The sequence below is a fragment of the Sciurus vulgaris genome (assembly GCF_902686455.1).
Source record: "Sciurus vulgaris genome assembly, chromosome: 3".
Lineage (NCBI taxonomy): Eukaryota > Metazoa > Chordata > Mammalia > Rodentia > Sciuridae > Sciurus > Sciurus vulgaris.
Genome location: NC_136463.1, coordinates 153,021,891 through 153,047,589, shown reverse-complemented (window position 1 = coordinate 153,047,589; position 25,699 = coordinate 153,021,891). Strand labels below are relative to the sequence as shown.

At 38.1% G+C, this 25,699-nt stretch overlaps 1 protein-coding gene across 5 annotated transcripts in view; it reads right to left on the bottom strand.

The window, feature by feature from the left end:
• SPATS2L (spermatogenesis associated serine rich 2 like) overlaps window positions 1–25,699 on the bottom strand; it is a 160,075-nt gene that overhangs the window by 53,429 nt on the left and 80,947 nt on the right. For all 5 annotated transcript variants that reach the window (XM_079135531.1, XM_079135528.1, XM_079135529.1 and 2 more), the window contains 3 exons: window positions 7,060–7,168; window positions 3,733–3,782; window positions 1,054–1,300 (listed from right to left, as the gene is read on the bottom strand). In XM_079135531.1, the coding sequence (XP_078991657.1) occupies window positions 1,054–1,300; window positions 3,733–3,782; window positions 7,060–7,168 (406 nt within the window). The remainder of the gene's footprint in view (window positions 1–1,053; window positions 1,301–3,732; window positions 3,783–7,059; window positions 7,169–25,699) is intronic.

Here is a 25,699-nt window from a genome sequence, read left to right as displayed (position 1 = left end):
TTGCATGTCAAATATAAAGAAACAGTGTCCACAGTATCCAGCTGACTACTGACCTACATCTTACAAGTGCAAAGTACAGCACTACAGGTTAGCATTGAGTTACTTTATAAGCCTTCTATTTTACTTATTCCTGGAGTTCTTTTTATTGAAATTCTATTTCTAGGTAAGTTATATTATGTATAAGTTTTATTTTAAGATTTGTTATAAAAATGGGGCACTGGGTCAGATAGCATTGAGAACCAATGATCTATTAGATTTCAATACAATTATGCTATGGTTTGAATGTGTCCCCCAAAATTCTTATGTTGGAAACTTAATCCCTAATGGAACAATGTTGAGGGAACTTTAAGCAGTGATTAGGTCACGAGGCCTCCATCCTTATGAATGAATTAAGGTTGTTATTATGGGAGTGGATTAGTTATTGCAGAAGTGGGTTACTTATAAAAGGGGGAAGTTCGTCCTTCAATCTTAGATGTTGCAGACTCTAGAACTGGAAGTCAAATAAATTTCTATTATTTATAATTTATCCCATCTGTGGTAGTCTGTTAGAGGAGGAGCAAAAACCAGACTAAGACAGTTTTCATATTTTAAAGAAATGGGAAACTAGAGGCATTCAAGGTCAGTATATTAAGAAGTAGCTTTTTGTAGTTTAATTAATGTATAGCTATAGTGAATATAATTAACATTCCAGATTCTAACACCCTGGATGATAATGTTCTATCAAATAAAAAAAAAAAATCAGCAGGAGTTAAGTAATTTGATCTGCCCTTCCTAAAGGGAAATATTTAATAAGACTTTGCCTTTTATCACCAATTACCCTTCCCTTATCCTAGGTGAATTCCAACAAAGGTGTCTACAAAGAACTAAGAAAAGCACTTCTTGGCCCTACACTCATGCTCCATCCTGGCTTCAGGAAGCCCATGTGGATCCAGGCATCTGTGCACAAGCAGATGCCTCTCTAGCATCACCAGCAGCAACCATGGCCCCAGTGAGTTCCCTCTGCATTCTTTTCCTCTATGTCTTCCTAAGCAGATTTATTTAAGACTTACTGACCTGTGACCCCACGGAGCGCCTTCGAAGGTTCCTCAAGTATCGAGATCTTTTTCTCACGAGGGGCAAGGGCTGGCTTTTCATTGGCAGACTCAGAGGACGAGCTGTCCTTCTCGCAGCCATTTATAAGGCCGTTCTGCATGGCTGGCGCCTGGGGCTGCAGGGGCACCACTTCAGGCCTCTCTGCTTTGTCTTTTGCATCTTTGTTGCCTTGATGCTGCTTAGACTTGCTTCTTTTTCTTTTATTGTTCTGCAGTGAGAAACAAATGAGAAAATAATCATATTCAGCTCAGATCCTATTTAAGAGGTGAAAATAAGGCTATTTATTTATTTGGTTCCTGACTCTTTTAATAGGTGAAAATACCTACATCTTTCTTAATCACCCAAGTTAATTTAAATATTTTCTTCCTACAATATATTGTCTAAACTTTTACAGCACAATCATAGTTTCCTTTAAAAGGAAAAAATGAGCAAGGAATGGCTTAAATAGCAAAGACATTTGAGCAATGTGAGATTCTAATATATGAGTGGTAATACAATAAAATTTTGTGACATGAACTTGAGTTCAGCATTGATGCCATTAGGAGGTAACTGGTTTCTTAAAGTGGTTATGGGCAGGGGAGGCCAGGTGGACATGAAGGTCCCATCACCTGGGAAGGAGGGTGCCAGAGAGGAAGATTGGCAGGAAAAAGGGAGGCAACTCTTCCTGGCAAAATGAGGAAGTAGATGGTAGGTTGGGTACCTCTGAAATAGGCCTACCAACCAAGCAGGGAATTCCTGCAATTGCTGCCACTGTCCAGAAAGTCTCAAGCACCCTTGGGATCCCTAATCACCCCTGTGAATATTTAGGCTGGAGGTGACAACTGCTATGAGGTAACGCCAAACTCATGTGGGTCCACTTGGATTTGAACTGTGCAACTGTGTAGCTGGATCCCTGGTCTTCTCAGCCACTAGCTAAACAGCGTTATAAGGCTTTACTTCATTTACCTGAAACAGCATAAACCTGCCTTTTATACAGATGAAGTTGTTTAGATCCTAGTATTATATAGCAGGGTTCTACTATATTCTCCTAAAATGCCCTAATCATAAATATATAATGCTACCTAGGAAATTAAGAGTATGTTGCTCCTAATTATGTGGTACACTTTCTTTGACTTTGGCTTTGTACCCAGTTGATATTAAGTGTATGTAATCGTATGATGCAGGCTCCAGTCATGACCCATGAGGAAGACCCTGTCCCTCCTGCTGAATCTAAGCATGCCAACTGAAGCCTGGAGCCTGGCTTTGTTCTCCTACATACTTGGGAAAGAAATGAAAAGAAGATATTCCTCTGGTTCACTCTCTTCCCCACTCTCTTTCTTCTCCTTTGAAGCCCCAGTCACTTCCCAGTAAGTTTCCGTTAGGTGAGAAATATACATCACGTGTGCAGGATAAAAGGGCCAAATGGCACCTATTCCACCACTCCTCATTGGGTTCGGGAAGTTGGGGAAGAAGGGCTTCTGGCTTTTAGGCCCTATGTCTAGTCTGCTGGGTTGGGGAGACCATTTCCCTATTGAGTCTCTAAGAGGAAGACTTGGTAATGAGTTGGGTGTGCAGCTGCTGCTGTCTGCTCATTTTTTTTTTTTTAACGCCAGAGAAATTTAAAACCCAAACCACACATCTGAAATTTTTCCATGTAAAGATAAATACTGCCTTTCAATCACTTGCAAATCATCTTCAGCTCACACAGAAGCCTGAGAAGGTATGATTAAAGATAAGCAGAGATTGTCAAAGATGGTGGCACACAAAGATGAAAAAAAAATCTCATAATTCTTCCTATTGTACAAGAAACTAGAAGGAGAAAAAGGGGGAAAGGATGATTCCTGTAATTTCAGTAATCTTGGGATTGTATGAAAGTAATACTCCTTTTTTGTTTGTGAGAAACCTGTTTCGCAGGCCTGTGATCTTCCCTCCTGGGAAAGGGTAGGCTGGCATATAATATCCTGTGAGAACCAAAACTCAGGGTCTCGCTGTGCCACCGGGAAAACGGGTGGGTGGGTGGCTTTGAAAAGAGCTGAGGGTTTTTGCCAGCATGTGCCCAGAAGTCACAGTCTCCTTGTGACTGGATAACATTGTAATTGGAATGGGACAAGTAAAAGCTCCTTCCCTCTGTCTCTAAGGAGGGGCATGCCAGTGGCCAAGAAGGCCCCTTGTTTACCACAGCTTCAAGGAATTTTCTGATCTTCTTTTATTAAAGATCAACCTTAGAATTCAGCCAAACAAGTATCTCAGGGCAGCCTTGTTTTGGTTGAAAAAAAAAAATGTGAAAATATATTTAGAGCTTTTCAAGTATTTTTAAAAACACTCCTTAATTTTTTCCTTTGTAGTATGGAATATGTTCAGACAAGTCAATGTCTTGAATGCTTTGAATTCTCCAGCTGGGCTCCTCTTAATACTTATAAAGAAATACAACTCTAGGACTTCTTAAGCACACCTGGTGGTTAAAAAACACTGAACAGAAAATAAAGGCATTAGTAATGAGAGTGGCTGGTAATTTAAGAAAGTCATGAATTTGGAAGCTTTCTGGGTATACATATTAATGTATCTGAAAGAAGCATACAATTGGCAGCTTTGTTGAAATGATAACAACTTTGAAGGTTTTGAGTGACGATGTTACTAATTTATAATCAATATTAATCTTACCTTCTTTTTTCCTGTCATATTCCATTCTTTGAGAACTTGAATTGCACTGCCTAGATAAAGACAAAGAATCTTTAACAAAAATCCACACAATAAAACATCACACAAAATACATCTCTTTCTATCCTGGGAGCAATTTGGTGTGTCGGGGGGAGCTTTTTTGTTTGTTTTGATACATTCTACCTTAATAAAAATGTGAGTTTTATTTCTTATTTCCCAGATTTTCATTTAATTCACTGCCCGATCTTAGTTTTATCAAAATTTCAAGCCCCACTCCATGAAGCTCATTTAATATCACTGTATTATCATAGGGAAGATGAAATATATCTTGAGAACTTTCTGATAGCTTCATTGCTATAGGTAGAATTAAAATTATTCTGTTCAATATATGAATAAAAACACCCAGAATCTTCTGAACCAAAATCAGGCTTCTGAATATTATTAACCAAGTGAACCATAGTTTTCTGGGTGGTTGTTCTTTCTCTTTTCCTACTCATACTCATTACATTCAAAACCTGCAAGGGGATGAGAGAGAGAGATCATATCTTATCAGCTTCTCTCTATTCACAAGGCTTCCATCTTGAAATCAACGTTCATGAAATGATGACTTGGGTCCCAGGTTCCCTCTATCCCGTTCACACATAGGACTGTGCTGACTTGGAGGAAAAGCCTGACCCGATTAAGTCATAAAACATTTTGACAGAAATGTTTTATCACTGGTTAGCTGGGATAATCAGTGTTTCCATATAGTCTAACAAAGTTCATTGGTTTCAATAGTTGGGGGATAATTTTGATAACAAGTTACTGATAGTGAGTACATCAGTTGTTTTCATATGAACAGGCACTTCATAGAGAGGATAGCTCTTAAGGTACTCTTTCAACAATTGTAAGCATTCTCATATGATCTTATTAGACTAACAGCTCTCTACTGAGAGCGTGTTGGCTAAACAAAGATAAACTTCAGGCTGGTCTCTGAAAGAAGTTTCAAATGAGAAGAGTCCTGATGACCGAGTCTGCTGTCACTGGCAGAAGTGCAGAAGGCTGTCTTGCTAATGTTTAGACAGGCGAATCACTCCTATCCATTCAGTGTCCAATTCAAGGCCCCTCTTAGACTGGTTTGAATTGCATGCACTTGAAATAATAAGACTACTCCTAAAAGTAAGCTATAATTCAGACTTTTTATTAACTGGGTTTTTTGGATTTTCCCAAAGAATTAATGTTTCACAGTATTTTCCTGTCGAGGAACTGTAGGAAGATTTTTCGCGAGGTTTCTTGGGAAGTCACTAAAATCAGTAAGGTCATTTCTACTGACAGTTAAGCTGCTGTTTTCTACGTAAAATTAATTTTAAAAAGTGCTAACTCCTGTTCTGTTTTAATCAGAAGAAGGTGAGTAGTTTCTGCTTTTATAACTGCAATATTCAATTAGTCCTCCAATTTTCATATCTTGACATAAATTCTATTTGTGATTTGGACAATGAGCTTATAGAGTAATTCTAAAGAGGAAATATCCATATTTGCAGAGGATTTTGAAACTATTAGTATTAAATTTTAATTATACCGAAGCTGCTTGAATTTTTTAAGCCACTTGGAAATAGTGCTTTTGATATGACTTATAAATGACTTCTAACAGATACTTCTGACTCTGGTTTTTAAACAAGTGTTCCTATTGTTTCCCAACCAAAATGATATTAGGTTCCTCAGCAATCAATGAGTTTTATTAGTGAGATCTCAACAGAGACAAGGTGAACATTTCAAGGACAAGCAAGGTGCTTTCTCTAATTACAAACAGATTTGAAGGCAGTCCTCAGTTCCTATACATCTGCACATCTCATCAGGTCACTATAATAAAAATTTTCATCATGGGGACCGTGGGGGCCTCAATCCAAGCAGGGATTAGGAGGAAAAGCCTTTTTCCTTTCCTAAAGGTGTTCTTCTGTACAACTCATGTTGGCAAGTGAAACCTGAAAAGAGGACTTATCTCAGTCAGATGTGCATATTTCCAAAAATTTTTTGATACAAATGGCACTTAATGCTGCAAAGCCAGATTAACATTATATTCACTATTATTTGGTTCCAATGACTAAGGATTCAACATCTGCTAGCTCACAGAGCAGGGAAAAATAGAAAAGTTATGCATAGACGATTTGCTTACAGGTCTATTTTGAAAGATAATCATTTGCTAAGTGACTTAAGATCCTAAACCTTGACTGCTGATACCAGAATGTGAGCATGTTTGGTTCTAAGATCTTGCCCTGAAATGCAATTATACTTGCAGGAACTCTGGAAGGTTATATTCCTAGAAAATAAGTAAATCATACTGTCCTTGGCAAATAAAGTGTAGATGGACTACAACTGAGAAATGCGCTGACAGGTCTTCCCTGACTCTATTTGTCAGATTGTGTTTGGCTAGTCCACACTTACAAAACTGAAACTAATACCAGGACAGAAGACATTTAGTAACTAAGGATGGGATCTTTGTTCAAAACTGAAACTTGTTTACTTCGATTAGAAGAGGAGAATTTCCTCATAATTTACAGAAAATCTAAAGCTTTAAGGTGTATACATATGGGATTAAACAAATTTCTGAGACAATATTCTATAATGTCACTGGCAATTAACTGCCTAAGAAAATAATAAAAAAAATTTTAAGACAGCAAAAGTGTTTTAGAGGTAAATAAGATGAACTGATGTTCTGAAAAAAATACAAAAAAAAAAAAAATCAAAAAATATCAAACCCCAGTCCCCTTGCACTACATACACACTGAGCTCAAGGACTTCAGTCATAAAGGTCAACAGTGATGTTCACTGTCCTCCATCCTTAAGGATGCCATCAAACAAAGGACATTTTTGGTGTATGTGGGGAGATGCTAGGGATTGAACCCAGGGGTGCTTTACCACTGAGCCATATTCTTGGTCCTTTTTATTTTTTATTTTGAGACAGGGTCTCACTAAGTTGCTTAATGCCTCACTAGGTTGCTGCAGCTGAGTTCGGACTTTTAATTCTCTTGCTTTCTGAGTTGCTGAAAGTAAATGAAAGCATGGCAAGGACATGTTTAATAACAAAATTGGAATGACTGAGAGATGAGGAAATGCATAGCGTCATAATCAGCATCCTTTGGAAACTACCAACAAACTTTCTTTTTTTAATGAAGGAAAAATAACTTCCAAATTCTGCTCTTCTTGAATAGGACTGTGTGTTTTTAAATTCTAGTATATTTTTATGAGAACTGAAATATCAGTCATTGATATTAAGTTCATTTAAGGAAGAAAATAGAATACATGGAATATTGAGTACCACCATCTTTGGCTTCAGGGACCATGTGTACCTACCATCCACGAAGGCTTGCACAGCTTTATCCACATTAAAATCAAACTGTTGTAGCACCAGGACTATTTCATTATTGCTTTTGTTGGGAACAACTGATCTAACTGCATAGATCTGTAAGAGAAAAGAAAAGAAAAAGAAAGGTAAACACTAAATATTTGTCATCTATGAATCTCCCTTTGGATAGAACGATAGCTATTAGAAAGGCCTGAAAAGGTAATGGCGCATGTGGCCTTTGCAGACCAGTGAGCATTCGTCCTGGTAACCACCTTGATATCCACGCTACTGGTGTATGTACTGCTACAGAGAGCTCCATGTTAGGCCTGTAGGAGCCAGTGTGGAAAGCCAACTTTGGTTTTGCAATCTACCCTCCCCCAAGACCAAGATGCATATGAGATGTATTTTCAGTAAGGACATAGAATCTTTTTCTGTCTCAGGCTTCTTTTCCACTGGCTCAGGGGGTATCTTTAGAAAATGTATAGAAATAGCCTCATGCCTCAGCTTCTCTATCTGAGAAGCAGTAGAAACAGTCATACTAGGGGTCACATAAGCATGTTGTGAAACTCTACTAATGTTTATAAAGATAGGAAAAAGTGGAGTGCTCTATTTATGAAATAGTAATATTAGCTATAATATGGAAAATATTCTTAGACACTTCTGAAATCAAACACTAAAAAAAAGCAAATACATATAAAAGCGAAGGCTTTCAATCCGTGCAAGCTTGCATTCAATGTTTACTGACCTATAAACATTTATTAATCAAATTTAGCATAGAATCTTTCTTGATGCCTATTAGAATTAATTGGCCTTTATCTCAAAGAATTTGTGATTATTAAAGGATGCTTTATTTAGCAAAACCTTGTTTACCCACTTTCTATAAAAATTATTTCTGTACTGACAAATACTAGAATGCTGTATAGTGCAAAGGTAGATGGTCATTAAAGCATTGTACAATCTTTACATGTTTTCACTAGTGGTTAAATCATGACCTGTGAGTTTTAGAGTTAAATGCATTTTGCTATAACAGGATTCATAGAATATGGATTATATGGGCAGGGTATGTGTAATGTGATGCTATTGACCAGAGCACTTCATTGAGCAGTGCAGCTTATTTCTTGATTATGTTAGAAAACAGGCAGCCTATTTCATATAGATCTATATGTAAGAATATTTGGGTTGTAATGAGAAAACAGCACAAGCTATGGGTATATGACTTGTAGAGGTGCTGACATTATTATTGATTAGAAAGTTGGTTTTGAATCCTGACATTTATAAATGCTAAATATGAGTTTTACCAAGAACTCCAATACAAATATATGGGACTCTTCAAGGTTCTTTTGTTTTCTATTCCTACGTTTTATGGCTCTCAGTTTTTCCAGCTTCCATGAAAGGAAATTAACTCCTTAAAATTTAAGTTTGTTCTTAACTTCTTCTCTGTACCTTCTTCACAAATCCAATTCTGGGGCTATTTCTTAAATACCTATTATGTGATGAGGCGCCAAACTTCTGGGAGTGTACAGACTAGAGGGGGTATATACACTGATTGAATGATGACAAAAATTAACATATAAATTATACATGAGTGCTATAAAATCATTGACAGTGAGATGACTTTATAGATTGGCTCTGGCATGGAGGATGAGTGAGAAGAGATGGGTGGGAGGGGGAGAGGAAGGAACAGGATGAATGATCAAGAGGCACAGTGAGAGGGTGTGCCTGGAGGTAAGGCAGAGGGTGAGGCTTGCAGAGCATAGGCGAGGCCAGATGTGGGCCGTGACCAGGTCAGACAGGGCCTGCAAGGCCATTCAAAGAACGTAGGCCTTGTGGGGATCCCTCCACTGTCCTTTGTCTTCATCATTGTGTTATAAGAGGTTTTTCTCTCCCACCTCCCTTTTAGAAAAACTTTTATGAGATGAAAAACAAAAATCCTGTGTCTAGCCCAGGAAGGTTATTAACAGTCCAACAATAAATAATGTTGCCTTATAGCTACATATATATTGAAGTTATATATAAAAATGACATGTTACCCTGCTAATAAAGTTCTTTAAAATTCTCATATTTCAAGTCACTATGGTTTAGTTCCTATTATACAAAATGTCTTAATAATTACCATCATTATTACCACATCAAGCATGCCATTCTAAATGATACGATACTTAGCTATTACTTACATGAAGTATATTATTGTTACATTAGACCAAAGTTTCTAATCTACCTACACATCTGTGTGAACAGCAAAGACCCAAAATTATGGAATAAACTTAAAATAATTGTTCTCCCTGCTTCTTGTTTCTCCCCTGCAAAAGTAATACCTTTTATTATGTTAAGGCAAAACACAATATAAACCACTGCTTGTAGAGAGACACTACCTTTTTAGGCATTTATACTGTTCTTTCCTATTCTCCTTTAAAAGGAAAAAAAAAAAAAACCCTATGGTCAGATGTGTGCAGAATACATAATCTATCCTTGGCATTTTCTATATCCTACTCGGAAGGTATCTTTAGAAAATTGTCAAAAACTGAGTTCTGATATTAAATCTAACTATGAAATTGGATACAATTCCTAGAGGATGATTAAGATGGGTATTCTAAATTTTGCAGAAATGAAGGGGAAAAGGGACAAAGCCTATTCTTGGAGAGTCCAGAGTAATGTTGAATTCTAGTGAATTTCTGGGCCCACCTCAATTTCTGCTTTGACCTATAGACTTTGCTAATGTGAAGAGAGAACAGTACAGTTTCTTGCCCTTGTTATTTATATACTCATTACATTTATTTTCCTATAGAAATGTCTTTGAGGAAGATGGAAAAATCGCATGCAGTCATATGGGCTTATAAACATGCAAGAATGTCACTGTGTCATTATTCATGACCCAGCAGAATCACAAAGGTTTAAGCATTTAAATCTCAGAGACCTCATTATGAAGTAGCATTAAATACAAGTCATGGATGGCCAAGGCAGCGTTGCTGTGAGTTGTGCTTAAAGGCTGCCTTTGCATTTGGAAAGGAAGCTTCTGGAAACAGAGCTCCTGGAGGAATGGATCAATCAATGCATGACTAATGGCAGTCTGCATCAAATTCACACCTGCAGTGGCTGCTGCGCAGAGGCTGTTTCTGGTGCCACCTCACACACAGCCTTTCCTTCACAGCCAGGTCCAAGCTGGTGTGGCGGCTGCTGCAGCTCCACACCTCAACTGGCTGTTGGAAGCCACTGCACTTGCATGCAGCCCTACAGTGCTCTCATGGCCCACACAGAGAGGTCCATAGGTGCCCGCCAGGCAGCCAATTATGCTGCTGGGTGACAGTCAAGACGGCTAGTTAGTGGTTCATTTCCAAAATCATGCTTCTCTGTTTTGCTTCTACTAATTTAAATCTGGTTTGGCAAATTCAATTTGCTATTTAGAAACAGCAGGTTGTTTTGATATTACCTTCTGAGTATTTTCATCTCCATTCCCTCCTCTCTCTGGGACTTTTCTATTTGGCACTGTAGGCTCTGGCCCACTCTGCTTCTAGCCCACCCAGCTGGAACCTCGCCTGCATTAAGCAGCATGGCAGTGTGACTTTCATGGACCCTGTTTGATTTTAGCTTTCCGCATTAATCTACCTCCCTTATACCTGCGCTGGGTGGTGTAAGAGCTGATAACAGATTTCCTAGTTCACACTAGGCATTATTATGTGTTATTATCTCTGATGACTTAGCAATTCTTGGCATACTGCTAAGTCACTTAAGTCTGAGTTTCCAAAGTGGCTCTGACCCCAGTTTTCTATCCACCTACACAGCTGTGCAATCAGCAAAGACCCAGCATTAGCAAATGAATATAAACTAACTGCTTCCTCTGCTTCCAGTCTCTTTTCCCTGCAACCTCATCCCAAAGTTGCTAGTCTTCCTAAAGCGAGTCGTCCTTTGCTATTGATACATAGGGCATTGGTTCCAAGGCCTCCCATAGGTGCCAAGCCAAAAATCCACACATGTTCAAGTATAAAAAGGTAAAGTATTTGCATATAACCTATGCACATCCCCCACATACTTAAATCATCTCTAGATTACTTATACAATGTTAATGCTATTTACTGTATTGCCTAAGGAATAAAGACAAGAAAAATAAAAGGTCTGTACGCATTTAGTACAGATGCAATTTTTTTCTGAACATTTTCCATCCATGGTTAGTTGAATTCACGGATGCCAAACATGGATACAGAAGGCCAACTGCATAATCATGACCATTTTACTCCCTCCTTAAGAATTTAAAAATAGTGTGAAATCCCTAAGCCCTGGCATTCAAGGCCATCAGTAGTTGGGCTCCCAGACCCCACCTCTGCTTGGGCTTTGCCTTTAACCTGAGATGTGTCTGCTTGTCTGAATCTTGACTTCCAGTTGAAATGCCAAGTGCTCCATGAAGCTTTTCTCACTCTTCCCTGCCAGAGCATTCCTGTCTTGACTTCCATAGACTTTTGTCAGTGGGTGTCTTAGCACTTTCTCCCTCATGTCTTAAGCATTCAAGTACACATTGTGTCTCTTCCCAGACAGTAAGCAAAATGAGGGCAGAATCCTCATCTCAGTAATTTTTGGACAATCACCGTGCCCATTCCAGAATGACTAGCATGGTTCATCCGGTAGGTCTTAAATAAATACTTGTTGACTGAAAGAAGGTCAACACGTCCTAGACCAGACTGCTACTGGCAAAGGAACGTTCCACCAAGGTGTCTGAACCATTCCATCACTCTTCGTTTACCATCCGCCATAACGGGGTGGGTTTCAGTTGACTGTGACGTGACTTATGCATTGTATGGGTATGTAAGAACATACTTATGTTCTTACATTTCAATAACAGATACTGGAAGAATATTTCAATAATCCAATAATCTCTGAAATAAGAGATTTTTAAATTCTTACAATTTTACTTCTGTATAGTCAGGAACTTGTGGTACTTCAGTGAGTTTCAAAAATATGAAAAAAAAAAAAAGGAGATGGGGGTATTGCTCAGTGAGAGTGTATGCTTAGCATGTACGAGGCTCTGAGTTTGATCCTCAGAATCACCAAATAATAACAAAAGCAAAAACAAAACAAAACAACAACCAAAAAAAAAAAACCCCACTGTAATTGCCAAAGCTCAACTTTGGAGAAAGACATTGGTTAAACCCTAAGTATGACAAGATCTAAAAAAGAATCACAGATGGTTCTTCTCTAAGGAGGCACAGACTAGCAATGGAGCCAGAAACATCTATAATACAAGAATGTAATAACTGCTGTACTGTCTTTATGAACGAGATACTGTGGTACTACAGAGAAGGGAGAAATTAAGTTTGCCTGAGGAAGGGATCATACATCCTAGAGGGACAAGCCAAATGTCATGGAAGGAGCATTGGAAATAAACAGACCAATGTTCTAATCTTGGCTCTGCTACATGCTAGCTCAGTGACCTTGGGTGAACTATTTAGGTCTTTGAAACTTCATTTTATAGCTGTAAAATGAAGATGTTACCTGACAGACTCTGTAAAAATAGGAAAAATTGATCTATGTAAAGTGTTTGATACAGAATTAGATTGTATATTAGTTGCTCAATAAACTTGAAACAGAAAAAACATTTACATGGGGCCATAAAGAAGAAGGTGTGGATCTAGCTGTGGCTTTGAAATGGCAAGAACATGTAGCTAGAGTACATCAGGACTTATTTGGGGAAGATTGCCTTGTATACCTCCTTCTCAGAGAACCTCCTTCTTCCACAGTCTCACTGAGGAAGCAGTAGGCCCCAGAGTTTCCCCTAATCTCCACCCAAGCTACTGGTACCATAAGACCATCTTTAGCATGGTTATCATGTACTTTCATCTCCTTCTCATTCTTTCATTTAACTATTTATTAAATGTTAGGGTACTGCACTAGTGACCAGACACAGCAATAGCAAAAGATACATGATCACTGTCAAATCCAGAGAAGGAAATAGATGTGAACATGTAAACTAAAGCCTGACAAATCCACTGTAAGTTTAAAATATTATAAGTAGAAAACTGATTTAATACCTGTTACCCACTGTGTTACATGTATTGCATTCACATTAGTCTACAGTTGGGCAAATCATGTAATACAAAGCTTATTGAATAACTGCTAAATAGTTTCATTTATTGAGCACTGTACTGAAAGTGAGAAACAGAATGGTAATGTGGATATTGCTTCTGTGTCATTGTAACGTCAAAAATTGCCAGTCAAACCATGGTAAGTTGGGGACCATCTGTAATTGCACCTCATGCTAAGTGAGTGCTATGAAAGCAGCAATCAGAGCACACTGACAATGAACCACAATGATCAGGAAGTGGCCTCGCTTGAAAAGGCAAGGCAACCGATCAGACTCTCTGCCTTGAGAGTCTCAACCACTCAAGGTAAAGGAAACGACATCACCGTTGTGGAGATGGACAGGGGCTGTCCTGGAGCTGTCTCACTTGCTGCTTCCTTAACGTTTTTTTTTTTTTTTAACTTGTACCAGTTTGAGATGGTTTCATTTTCAACAGCAAGTAATGAGTGCCTGAAGGCAATATTAGCAGATAAGGCTGGAAATAAAAATACACAGGCAAATAATTACTCCAGTGGGCAAAAGGGAGAGATGGAACATTTTAATATAAATACAGTAGGAATGTAAATGAGAGATTGGGAAAAAAGAAGCCCATGAGTCTTGCTCAGACACCTTTTCTGGCACTCATTTTGCCATCATTTTTTACTTATGTGGCTATTTGCTCCACCAGGATGTGAGATTCTGTATGACAGGGAACAAATCTTTCTATCCAAGGTCTCAAACAATGGGATATTCAGTAGATGGATTATAAATGTTTGTCAAATGAATCAATGAATGAATAAAATACAGGAAATATAGTAAAATGATCATTGAACTATTCAAGGATTTTAGTCCTATTTTTTTAGTGTATCTCTAAAATTCAGCATAGAACATTGTGCACTATTACAAAGCTTAATGGATTCAAACCTAAAATGTATGGTGTGTCTCCTAGGTGCCAGGCACAGCATATGACTATTTCCAACCCTTGAGGAGTTTGCAATCTCAGAGGTGAGCTTAATCCTAAACCCTACAATAAAGACAGCAAACAGCAGCAACTCCATTTTCATACCAACAAGAACCAGAGTTATTTATGGGTTTGCCATTCCTGCAACTTTGAAGGAAATTTTATAATCAGCTTTGGTCACATTTCTCAAATGCTAAGCCATTCAGAGATGCCTTAAAAATAGTTCATCTGTTGTACTTTTTGCTTCACTTTCTGGGACACTAATATTATCTACACTAAGGAGGAAATAAGGCAGTTCTCCTATGAATCTTTTTGGGGAAGAAAATACTCTGCAGACCAGTACTTTTACATCACGGATAGTTCCATAATTTTATTGCCTTTCTAACATCTATTTCCTGTCAGCAAAAATTACACAGGGGGTATTATCATGTTATACTTGGCTGAATTTGGGGGAATTAACATCAAGGGCACAAATAAAAATTAACTTTTTGGAGGAGACAGGAAATAAAGATTAGAAGGAAGTATGAAAACTTGAAGATGGAAAAAAATCAGTTTGCAAGAATCATAGGAAGTTTGAAGTGAGGAGAATCTTAGCTGTCGTCTACTTGTGGCTTCTCAAACTTTAAAATACATCCTTATCACCTGGGAATCTGATTAGAATGCAGATTCTGATTCAGAGGCTTGGGGTGAGATTATTAAGACTCTGCATTTCTAATAAACTCCCAGGTGAGGTAGACGCTGCTCGTTAAGGGCTGTGGCAGCAGAATAATGGCTCCCCAAGGACCTCCATGTCCTGATCCCCCAGAACCTGTGGATACATCCGGTTATGTGGCAAACTAAGCTTGCAGATGGAATCAAGGTTGTTAGTCATCTGACCTAGAGATAGGGAGATTGTCCTTGATAATCTCAGGGCCAACATAATAACTAGGACCCCATAAGCGGAAGAAGGCTGAATATAGTCAGTGATACAATTTGAGAAAGACTGGCCCAACTACTGTGGGGTTGAAGGAAGAAGGGGAAATAAGCTAAGGAATGCAGGAAGCTTCCAAAACAGAAAGGGCAAGACAACAAATTCTCCCCCCAAACCCCCAGGAAGAATGCAGTTCTGCTGACACCTGCATGAATTCCAGTGAGACCCAATCAGACTTCTGACCTCCAGAATTCTAAGATGATCAGTATGTTTTAAGTCACGACCCTTGACAAATTGCTACAGTGGCAACAGGCAGCTGGTACAATGGACCACTCTTTGAGAAACAAATCTGACACTTTCTTCCTCCTAATATAGATTAAGTTGTTCCCAAATTCACAAATTACCCTCTTTTTAAGTATTTTATTCTTCTGTGCTGTTTGTGAGTGTATATATGTGGTGCTGGGGATTGGGCGAACCACAGCCTCTTGTGTGCTGGGCAAATAAATGATCTGCCACTGAGCCACACCTCCAGCCCCCCAATTATTCTCTTTAATACACACACACACACACACACACACACACACACACACACACACACACACACACACCTTCCAGTTGGCAGCCTTCCCCAAAGGTTTTGGGAGAATTCTAGCTATTCATTTATTCAAGTCAGATTTTGTGAGGAAAAGTGAGGTGAATATGACACAATCTTTGCCCCAAGGAGCTAACTAAACAGTAAGGAAAGTAAGGCAAAGGCACACACACACACAAAAGAACTGGAGTCATTCTGATCATAAAACCCTCTCTGAATCTCACCTACTCTCTGTTCTTCCTTTCAGGTTCCTTTTGTTTTTCACCTGGACTCCGGGATAAAAACCTCCTCAGTGGGTCCTCTGGCTTAGTTTCCCCTCTCTCCAATTCGTCTTAAAACACTCCCTGCACATCTCCCCGAAGTGCTGGAACACGTTCACCGATGGAAGGAAGGGGCCAGCAGTGAGGAAGCAATTGAAGAGAGGAGAGAGGGGAGATGAATTATGGAACCAAGTCCCACAGGAAATGAGAGAAAATGGCATCAATGTTCACGTGGAAAAGCAAGCTTTGGAAGGGAGGGGAGATTCTTTTCTCAGAATTCTGAGAAAGGAAGAAAGGGGAGAAAGGGAAAGTGAAGAAACAATAAAAATCTGAGACTGTAGAGAGGAAAATCTCTGGAAGCCATTCCTCTGAGTGAGAGCATTAGAGTGCTTTGGGGCTTAAAAAGTGGAGAAAGGTTTAGAGCTTCCCCCATGGGAATGAGATCGGAAATGGCCTTGGTGAATGAAAGAGGGCTGAGTAGGCCTGAAGGTCCACTAGTGCTGGACAGCACAAATCTGTCATAGAGCCAGTTGGCATGGTTTTCCCCAGCAAGTTCTTAATGAGCCAGAAGCAGGAGCAGAGGGAAAGAACAGTCCAAGGTTACAAACTGCAAGGAACAAAGTGGTAGGTCTTAGGATTCAGGGATTTGGGGATTGGCTACCCTCTGAGGAACTGATGAAGGCATCTGGGGTCTATGAGGGGAATGATGGATTGGGAGACAAGGGAGAGGAGAAGGGATGAGAGATCCAGTTAAGAAAAAAGGAATGAGAGGTCAATGATAAGGACATGGCCAGAAAGGGGATGTTAGGTATTGCCAGTCTTGGCCTTCTGGTGTATATGCCAGTCTTGGCCTTCTGGTGTATAAGAACTAAGAAGTGCTCCCCAGAATTCCATCTTTATGGGGTAAACATATGCTTTTCAGCAGTTTTTCATAAGCTGTGATTCCCAAGCTTCTACTCTGGCAGAGCTCTCCTGAATGTTTACTGTTAAAATGTGGTTCCATAAATGAAACACATTATTCCAGAAGAGGTTGGGTTAGATTAGGACTGGGGGACAAGTATCTGCGTGGTAGTGTCCTACTTACCTATGAAAATGTCTAAAATGACATTAGCATTTTTGGGAGCCATATCAATTACTGGCTCAAAGGGAACTTAATTGCATTAATTCTCCCCAGACTGTTTCTGTGACAAGTGTCCCTGGTCCTATACTTATGCAATGACTAGACTATAAGGCTAGGGTTTTGACACCATTTTTTAAAATTTCAATATGTAAGTTCTGACTCATTACTCTAGCCTGCTGTTATCTTTTGGAACCTCACATTTTGCTCCCATAAACAGGCAGTGAACTAGTCAGGCTTTCCAATTTTGTATCATTTAAAAAATTAATTGACATCTTCTGTACCTTAGAAGATGTGTTGGTCTGAATTTCACATAGGCCAGAGTCAAATTGCTGATGTGAATTTTTACAGGCCACAGCTGAGTACAGAGGCCAGAGTATTTACCACACTCCCAGAGTGGATATTGATTTTTTAATTCACATTCATTTACTTATTCATTCATTCAATCAGTCACAATGTACAGACTCCAAAGCTGGACCATAAGCCGTGACACATACATACCCTGACCTGCGCTGGAATTTATAGTTTAGGAAGACAGATGTTTGACGAATGGGATAACAGAAGGTGCTCTGTTGTTTGTGAGGGGAAACTGATTTCAACCTAGAAAGTCAGGGAAGCCCTAAGGATTGAAATTAGTTTAAACAGAATGTAGGGTGAGAAGCATTAAGTCAGGGGAAGGAAAAGGGAGAAGACATGGAGTATTTCAGGAGGAGTGTACACCCACATTTCTGTCAATCTGTACTTGGTCAAGACATTGAAAGAAGGAACAGAACTGTGTGAGCATCAGGTGTTAAACTGGAGGGGACTGTAGAAGAAGCTGGAGACAAGGAATGGGGTGAAGGGTGCGCAAGGTCCTTCAAGACATAGGACAATTTTGAGCCTTATACTAAGAGCAAGTCCTCGAATATTTTTACTTAGGAGAGGAGGATGAATATTGACTATTTAAGAAGGTCATTCTGGCCTCTTTATGGATGAGTGGGAGGAGAACAAAAGAATGCTATTTAGAATTCTACTGTAGTATCCAGGGGAGAGAAAATGGACCAAGATGGGACAGTGTAGAGAAGGATTCACACAGTACTTGGAAGGAAGTAATTGATTTGTGTTTAATTAAGTGTAAAGAATAAGGAAGATAAAAGCAATATAGATGGATGACTTCCAGATTTGGGGCTTGAGTACCTATGTGAGCAGTGGGGTAATTTTCTGAGAAAGAAGTTGCGGTGGAGATGGGGCACTATGCTTCAGGGGCAAACTAGTTTTACTTTTTGAGGGACTTATGAGTCATCCATGTCTAGATATAGAAGGCAGTTGAATCTATGATTTTGGAAAACAGAGGAAGAACTGAGATACTGATGAAGATTCAGGCATTGTTGGCATCAAACAGTGGGTCTCAATCCAGGCTGCAAACTGCGATCACCTGGTAACTTAAAAATTTTTACATATACCTGGGTTCCCCAATCAGGAAAAACCATGTGGAACAGCCTTGTGACTACATGAAGAGAGAGAGGCCCAGTCATATAATTTCAAGTGTCAGACTGAAGATCAAAATTCAGTCTGACACTTGAAATTATATGAAATGGTTGCTATTGGTAACAGTCCCTTTAATTTACACTGAGACAAGCAATGCTTTAATACACATTTCATTTCACCCATCTACCTAGCATTATTTTGTGTAGACCTGCAGGTTTTCTATAATTGTGCTTGATTCTTCCTATTTCCCCAGAATTACCAGTTAGACTTGCATATAATTTTAGGGCCAGGTGAGTCCCTGAGTTCATCAGAAGAAGTCTGTTTTCAGCTGTTCATACCTACATAGTTTTAGGATTTAGGTAAATATTCTGTGTGACCACTATCTCTGATGAATTCCATGTTTAGACTTGTTACTAAAGACAAATAAAGCAAGATATTTTGCTTTTGACATTTTAATGACAGTAGATATTTATCTTCTGCTTCTAACAGAATATTCAGTAAAATCTTTGCTCATTTTATTTAGAATTTAAATTACCCACTGGGGGAGGGGATGGTAATTAATTATTGACATCCATTCTTTGTGTGTGTGTGTGTGTTTCCCCTGCTCATTCACAGACTTTCCAGATAAAGAGTACTATAAAGATATAAGTCACTATTACCTTTTAATCAATACTAGAATAAAAAAGCTAATTACCCTTTAGTCAATACTAGAACCAGGAAGTTAATTTAATCAACACATCATGTTAACTTCGGATATTTCTTCACTATGGTGTGGAGGAAGCAGACCACTTAAACACCCTTGAACACCATGGAAACCAGGGATATAATTCTTCTTTAAGAGGTGCTTATTCGCTTTCTTTTCTTTCTTTTTTTTTGGTACATATTTTTCTTATTGGTGCACTATAGCTGTACATAATGGTAAGATTTGTTGTTGCATATCCAAGTATGCATACAATATAATAATATAATTTGGCCAATATCATTCCCCAGTATTCCACCTTTTCCTCTCCTCCCACCCCTGATCCCTTTCCTCTACTATACTGATCTCCCTTTGATTTTCATGAAATCACTACCACCTTTCTTTTCCTTTTTCCTCCCTAGCTTTCACACGTGAGAGAAAACGTAAGACCCTTGCTCTTCTAAGTTTGGCTTATTTAGCATAACATAATGGTCTCAAGTTCCTCCATCTTCCTGCAAATGACATAATTTCATTTTTCTTTGTGGCTGAATAAAACTCCATTGTGTATATATATTCATTTTCTTCATCCATTCAACCATTGATGAACACCTATGCTGGCTTCCGTAATTTGGCTATTATGAATTGTGTTACTATAAACATGGATATGCATGTGTCACTTTAGTATGATAACTTTACTTCTTTAGGATAAACACCAAGGAGTGGTATAGTTGAGTCATATGGTGGTTCCATGCCTAGTCTCTAGAGCAACCTTCATACTGCTTTCCATAGTGGTTGTACTAGTTTATAGTCCCACCAACAGTGTAAAAGTATTCCTTTTTCTTCATATCCTCTCCTACATTTTTTATTGTTTGTATTTTTGATAGCTGCTATTCTAAGTGAGATGATATTTTAGGGTAATTCTGATCTGCATTTCTCTAATTGCTAATGATGTTGATATTTATTCACTTTCATATCATTTTTATTGAATGAATTTGACCAATTATAAATATAAATCAAAGTAATCATCTGACTGACCAGCTAGTTTTCTCAATGATGTTTTGTGTTGTTCACTTTTCCTCTAAGGAAAGTAAAAAGAATTAAAATTAGTTTGTGCATTCAACTTTAGTCTAATAACTAAAATGAAAGTTTAAACCATAAGTAAAAAAAAAAAAAAATAGTAATGATTGTCCATCAGTGGATGAATGAATAAAGGAAATGTGATATGCACATAGAAATATTATTCAGTCTTAAGAAAGAAATCTTGCAATATACAACAACATGGCAACATGGGTAAACCTTAAGGACATTATGGTAAGGGAAATAAGTCAGTCACAGGACACACACTGCAGGATTCCTATAAAAGTTTCTTAAATAACCAAACTCATAAAAGCAGAGAATAAAATGGTGGCTTCCAAGGCTTGGAAATGGGGGGAAATGCATATGAGATTCATTCATACAAGGTGAATAAATTCCAGAAGCATTGTACCTGTTCTTACCACAATTTTTTAAAAAATTAAGTTATGTTGATCCTCAATCATCATTTTAGCACATATTTATCAATAATTATCTTCCAAGATTAAGGAGCAAAGTCCTAAAGTTTCCCAAAACAGGCATCAGGAATACTGTACAGGTGAACCATAAATGAACCCGAGAGATAGTTTAATAAATTCTTTCATTTTGTAAGAAACTGACATTCAGAGTCGTTATGTACCATACTCAAACCAAGGCAGCTACTTTATTTCAAGACTAAGGCTAATGCCGAGGGTCTCTTATCTGTGGCACAGGGCCCTGTTCTGGTCTTTCACAGTGCTTGTGAGTGGGAAAGACTTTGGATTCACCTAATATTACAGTTGGAGAGGATTCTGGAGGCCACATGAATTCCTCAGTTGGCAGATAAAGACAAGTCAGTTATGCATCAAAGGACATAGTTTTTCAGTAGAATTAACATGTTTCTTTGTCATTTTAAATGTGGTAAGTAACAAGTGCACTTTTAGGTCTGGGAATGTAGCTCAGTGATAGAGATGCTTGCCTAGTATGCACAAGGCTCTGAGTTTATTCCAAGGACTGGGGGGAAAAAAAGTGCAGGCCTATAATTCTAGCTACTCAAGAGATGAGGCAGGAGGATCACAAGTTTGAAACCAAGCTGGTCAACTCTATGAGACCCTATCTCAAAATAACAAAATTTAAAGAGGGCTGGGGATGTAGCTTAGTCTTAGAGAGCCCCAGGGTTCAATCCAGTATTGTAATAACGAAGACAACAACAAGAAAAAGAATAGAAAAGAAAGAAGAAAGGAAACAGTATCTTTTTAATAGAAAACAAGATAAGATTACTAAATCATTGTTTACCCTAGAAGTTGAGACGATGCCGTACACTAGTGGCAGTATAGCTCGGCTTCCTAAAATTCTAGAGACTGCATTTTAATTTACTAATTAATTTAGAACAGTGCATCTTAACCTTTTTATTCACTCAATGATTTTATTCACTGAACATCAAATTCTCATGCTTTTCTCATGTGATCAAATTTCAAAATACATATTTCAATATCCTTTTTCAACATAGAATTTTGTGGGACTCTTGAGTATTATGGAAGCTATGGAAATATGCAGGAAATAGCTGACTGACAGCCCAGCTGTACCCCTGTGGGCAGTACATCTGCACCCTAGCCATACTCTTCCCAGGATGCCCCTGTCAATTACTGAGGTGGTGTGTACTAGTGGATGCTGATTTCTGAAGGATGTGGGAATCCTCCAGTGGTCAACATGCCCTGAACATACCCCATTAACCTGCCAAAACTTTCTTAGCACTGTATTGCAAGTTTGAGATTCTTTCCACTCGATTTCCCTTTCTTCTCCCCCTCCTTTCAAAGATGTCAGACGTGCATGGAAGTCTGAGTGCACTCCATAACTGTTCCTGCCTGCTGTCTCTTCTTTATCTCTGATAAGCACTACCCTCTTCCTGTCCCAATACATCTCTTCTAATCGCTTCTCATCCTGGCATCTGTTTCTTGGAAGACTCAAATGAACATAATTATGCTTTCTTTTTTTCCTTTTTCTAATTATAGCTAACATTCTAATACTTGTCCCAACCCAGGGAGCATATACCACCTCCTTCTTCCGCTCTATGAATTGAGAATTACTATTGTAGACTCTTGACTAAATCATTAAACTAAATGTTGATTAATTAGCAAATGTTTTGGGGACATAAGGTTTATGATATTACTACTGTGGGAGCTATTAAGTATGTACATAAATTAAAATTCCCTATCTGCTTATAAGGAGTTTACAATCAAATTGTGGAGAAAATGGCTTATAGAGAAAAAAAGCAGCTTTAATACTAATACAAGCAGTTTACTTTTAAGTGCTGAATCTATCCATCTGTCTATCTATGTAATCTATTTGAATAGATTTTCAGAGTGCAAGGTCAGAAGAGAAGAAACTATTGTTGCAGCCCTGTCATTTTTTATCTGTAAAAACTGGATAATTTAATATGAAGGATCATTGTGAGAAATAACTACAATGTTGGTAAAGTACCTATAAATTCCAAGGGATTGCCAACAGAGGTTATTTTTTCCTGCTGCCAAAGAATTTCATTTTTGACATGCTCTTGTGTTGTTTAGCATTAACCATCTATCTTCTAATACCTCTCAGCCACAGTGCAAAAAGGGGCTGCGATGAAAGGCTGGAAGGAGACGTGGGCAAGAGAAGCAGAAGAGAAACACTGTGCATTCCAATCATGCAGCTTGGAAAAAGCAATGTGATGCTAATCCTGCAATAGTAAATTTCTTCTTATCCACTGAAACTGATGCTGACATTTCCATTTATTCATTCAGTTCCTTTAGACTCCTTGTCAAATCTCTTCTAGTTGCCAAGCAACAATAACAGCAGTTCTGTATGTAAGCATTAGGCAATAACTATTGTCAATGTTTCTCCTTTCTTTGAAAGGGAAATTTAATGACCCTTTCCTATGAGAAAATGATGACAAGAATCGATTCATGGTGAAATCTGAAAGCTGCGCGGCTGAAGTTTTGCTGTTTGAATCCAGGGGTTGGGCTCAATTAACTTAAACACTCCTGCAAAATTATGAAATTAAGATTTGCCCAAAAGCTTGCATGGTTAGTTCTTTCAAAACAACTGCATATCATTAAAATTCATCTCCAACCCCATGCTATGAATTCTCCATTAAATGGAATTAACATTTTTAAGATGTATGATGAGAGTTTCTTCTATATGCTCATCTCATTAAAAACTCTTTAATAAAATGTTTGATTTTTTCTGACTATATTATGTCCCATGAAAAGATCTGAACTACATCTCAGTACTTGGTAAAACACAGATCAAGACAGTTATAGGAAAAAAATAGCATACATTTATCATAAAATAATAAAACATCTGTCCACCTATTGTGGATTCCAGGACACAAAGGCATGAACACCCTCTATTTCAGTCATCTGCAGAAATGCTGACGATGACACCTCTCCGCACCCAGTGTGGACAAGAGACTCTTCCTCTTCTCTACTCCTTCCCCTTCATTTTAATGACACTATACAATTATTGTTTACAATCCAATTTACCTCTATAACTTTAACAGCTCTAAAAGCTATTCACAGTAAGTGGCACAGCTCAGCAATGATATTATAGACTGTGCTATTCCCCATTTCCATATCATCATACTGTCTAGTCTCAATTATTTTTTGTGAAGCTCAGCAATAGATATCAAAGTTTGAAAAAGTCAAGTCCACTTTTATATTCTTCTCTCATTTGAACTTTTATTTTTTTCCCCTAATTTTGGTTCTATTTAAATTTATACTTTTGAGTTCCAAACAACATGTTTAACCAGGCTCTTTTTTTTTTTTTTTTTTTTCATTTTCGAATTGTAAAATAAACAGATCATTTATAGTTTATATTACTAAGAGTTCATAAAACAGCTATGCACTTACTACTGTATTTGATGACTCTGTGAGGCAAGTGTTTTAATCATGTACAATCTACTGATCAGGAAACGGAGGCCAAGAAAAGATAAGTGACTTGCTTCATGTTGTTCAACTAGAAATTGGGGAACTAACAACCCCTGTCTCCAAACTCTGTACTCTTCCCATAATTTTACCTGATTGGACATTATTTCCTAAAGATACTGTGTCCCCCAAGGTGGCTTAGGAATCTCTCGTGATTAGAATGAGTCTCACTCCAAATTGAATACTCAGAAAATATTAACCTCATTTTGCAAACAAATGGGCTTTACCCTTTACTTTCCTCCTCTAGGTTCTATTGCTGAATTGAATCTGATTTAAACTGGTTCATAATAATGCATGAACAACATGTGACTAAAAATTCTATTTTGTATATATCAGTTCTAATAATCCTTTCTTATTTACTTTGAGAATTACATTTAAAAAACTCTAAATCAATTTAGTACCCAAATGTTTCAAGCAAAAAAATAATCCAATAGCCACTACTGACTAATTTTTCTATGAGTTTCTAGCATTGAATTTCTTTTAAAAAAATCAGAAAAGAGCTGTAAAAAGTGAGTTAGTCCTAAATATAAGATCCCTGAGTAGCCCAAAGACTTTGTTCTGGTATAGCTCTTTAATGGAGTGAAATTTGGGGATTTATTTTATTTTATTTTAGTGTGGCAGAATATGGCTGGTTACTCACCTAACAACCTCAGGTGTTATTGTGAAACTTACCTGAGACCACTTGTATTTGATAATCATCTCATAAAGATGTTATTTTTCCACAGAACCAGAGGTAGTCAACCTAAGCAACCTGTTTCTGTTTTTAGAAGCAATTTAAAATACACTTTAATAGCAAAGAGAGTACTAAAATGAAATGACATTTCCATTAACCTACATTTCATTTTTCAAGAAGGCTTGAGACTTTGCAAAATATCATGAATGGGAAATGTAGTCTCTAAAGAACTTAACTATTCAAGCAGGCGTGTTCATTCATTTGCTATCCATTCATTTTACCTAGCTCTAACTGGGGAATCAACTATGTGTCAATCCCAAGCATACTAAGACCCAGTACTGCCTTCCAGGGAACACACAGGTTCACACAGGGAGACAGAGATTCAACTAACAATTATACTACATAAAATAACAGCATCAGTGAAAAATATAGAGAATCCCACCAAAATATAAGACAGAGAACAGAGGAAGGGCAGGAAATTCAGGCAGGGCATGAGGAAAGAGACAGATGTTCAGAAAGAGTTCCTCAAAGGAAGGTGAGTGCAGGTCAGGTCCCTGAGGAGGACATCCCATACAGAGGAACTGTCTTCGTAATGGCACAGAGGCAGAAGTATTCAAGTTCAGCCTAGATGGACTGAGGGGGTATGTGAAGAAGTGGCAGGAGATGAAAGCGTCAAAGAAGACTGGGGTCTGATCAGAGCATGTGTGTCACACGAAGGAAAATGAACGTGGACTCCAACCATGTTTCCACCTGAAACCCTTAAAGTTACAATCCAACAATAGGGAGCTTTTCAGATAAAACTGTCATAGAGTGTCCACTGTGAATTTCACTTGTCTTGAATATTAAACTTTATCAGCTCCTCCTTTGAACTAAAAGCTGCATGAGGACAAAAATGATTTCCTCACCAAAGCATCTACTCCTAATTAGTCCA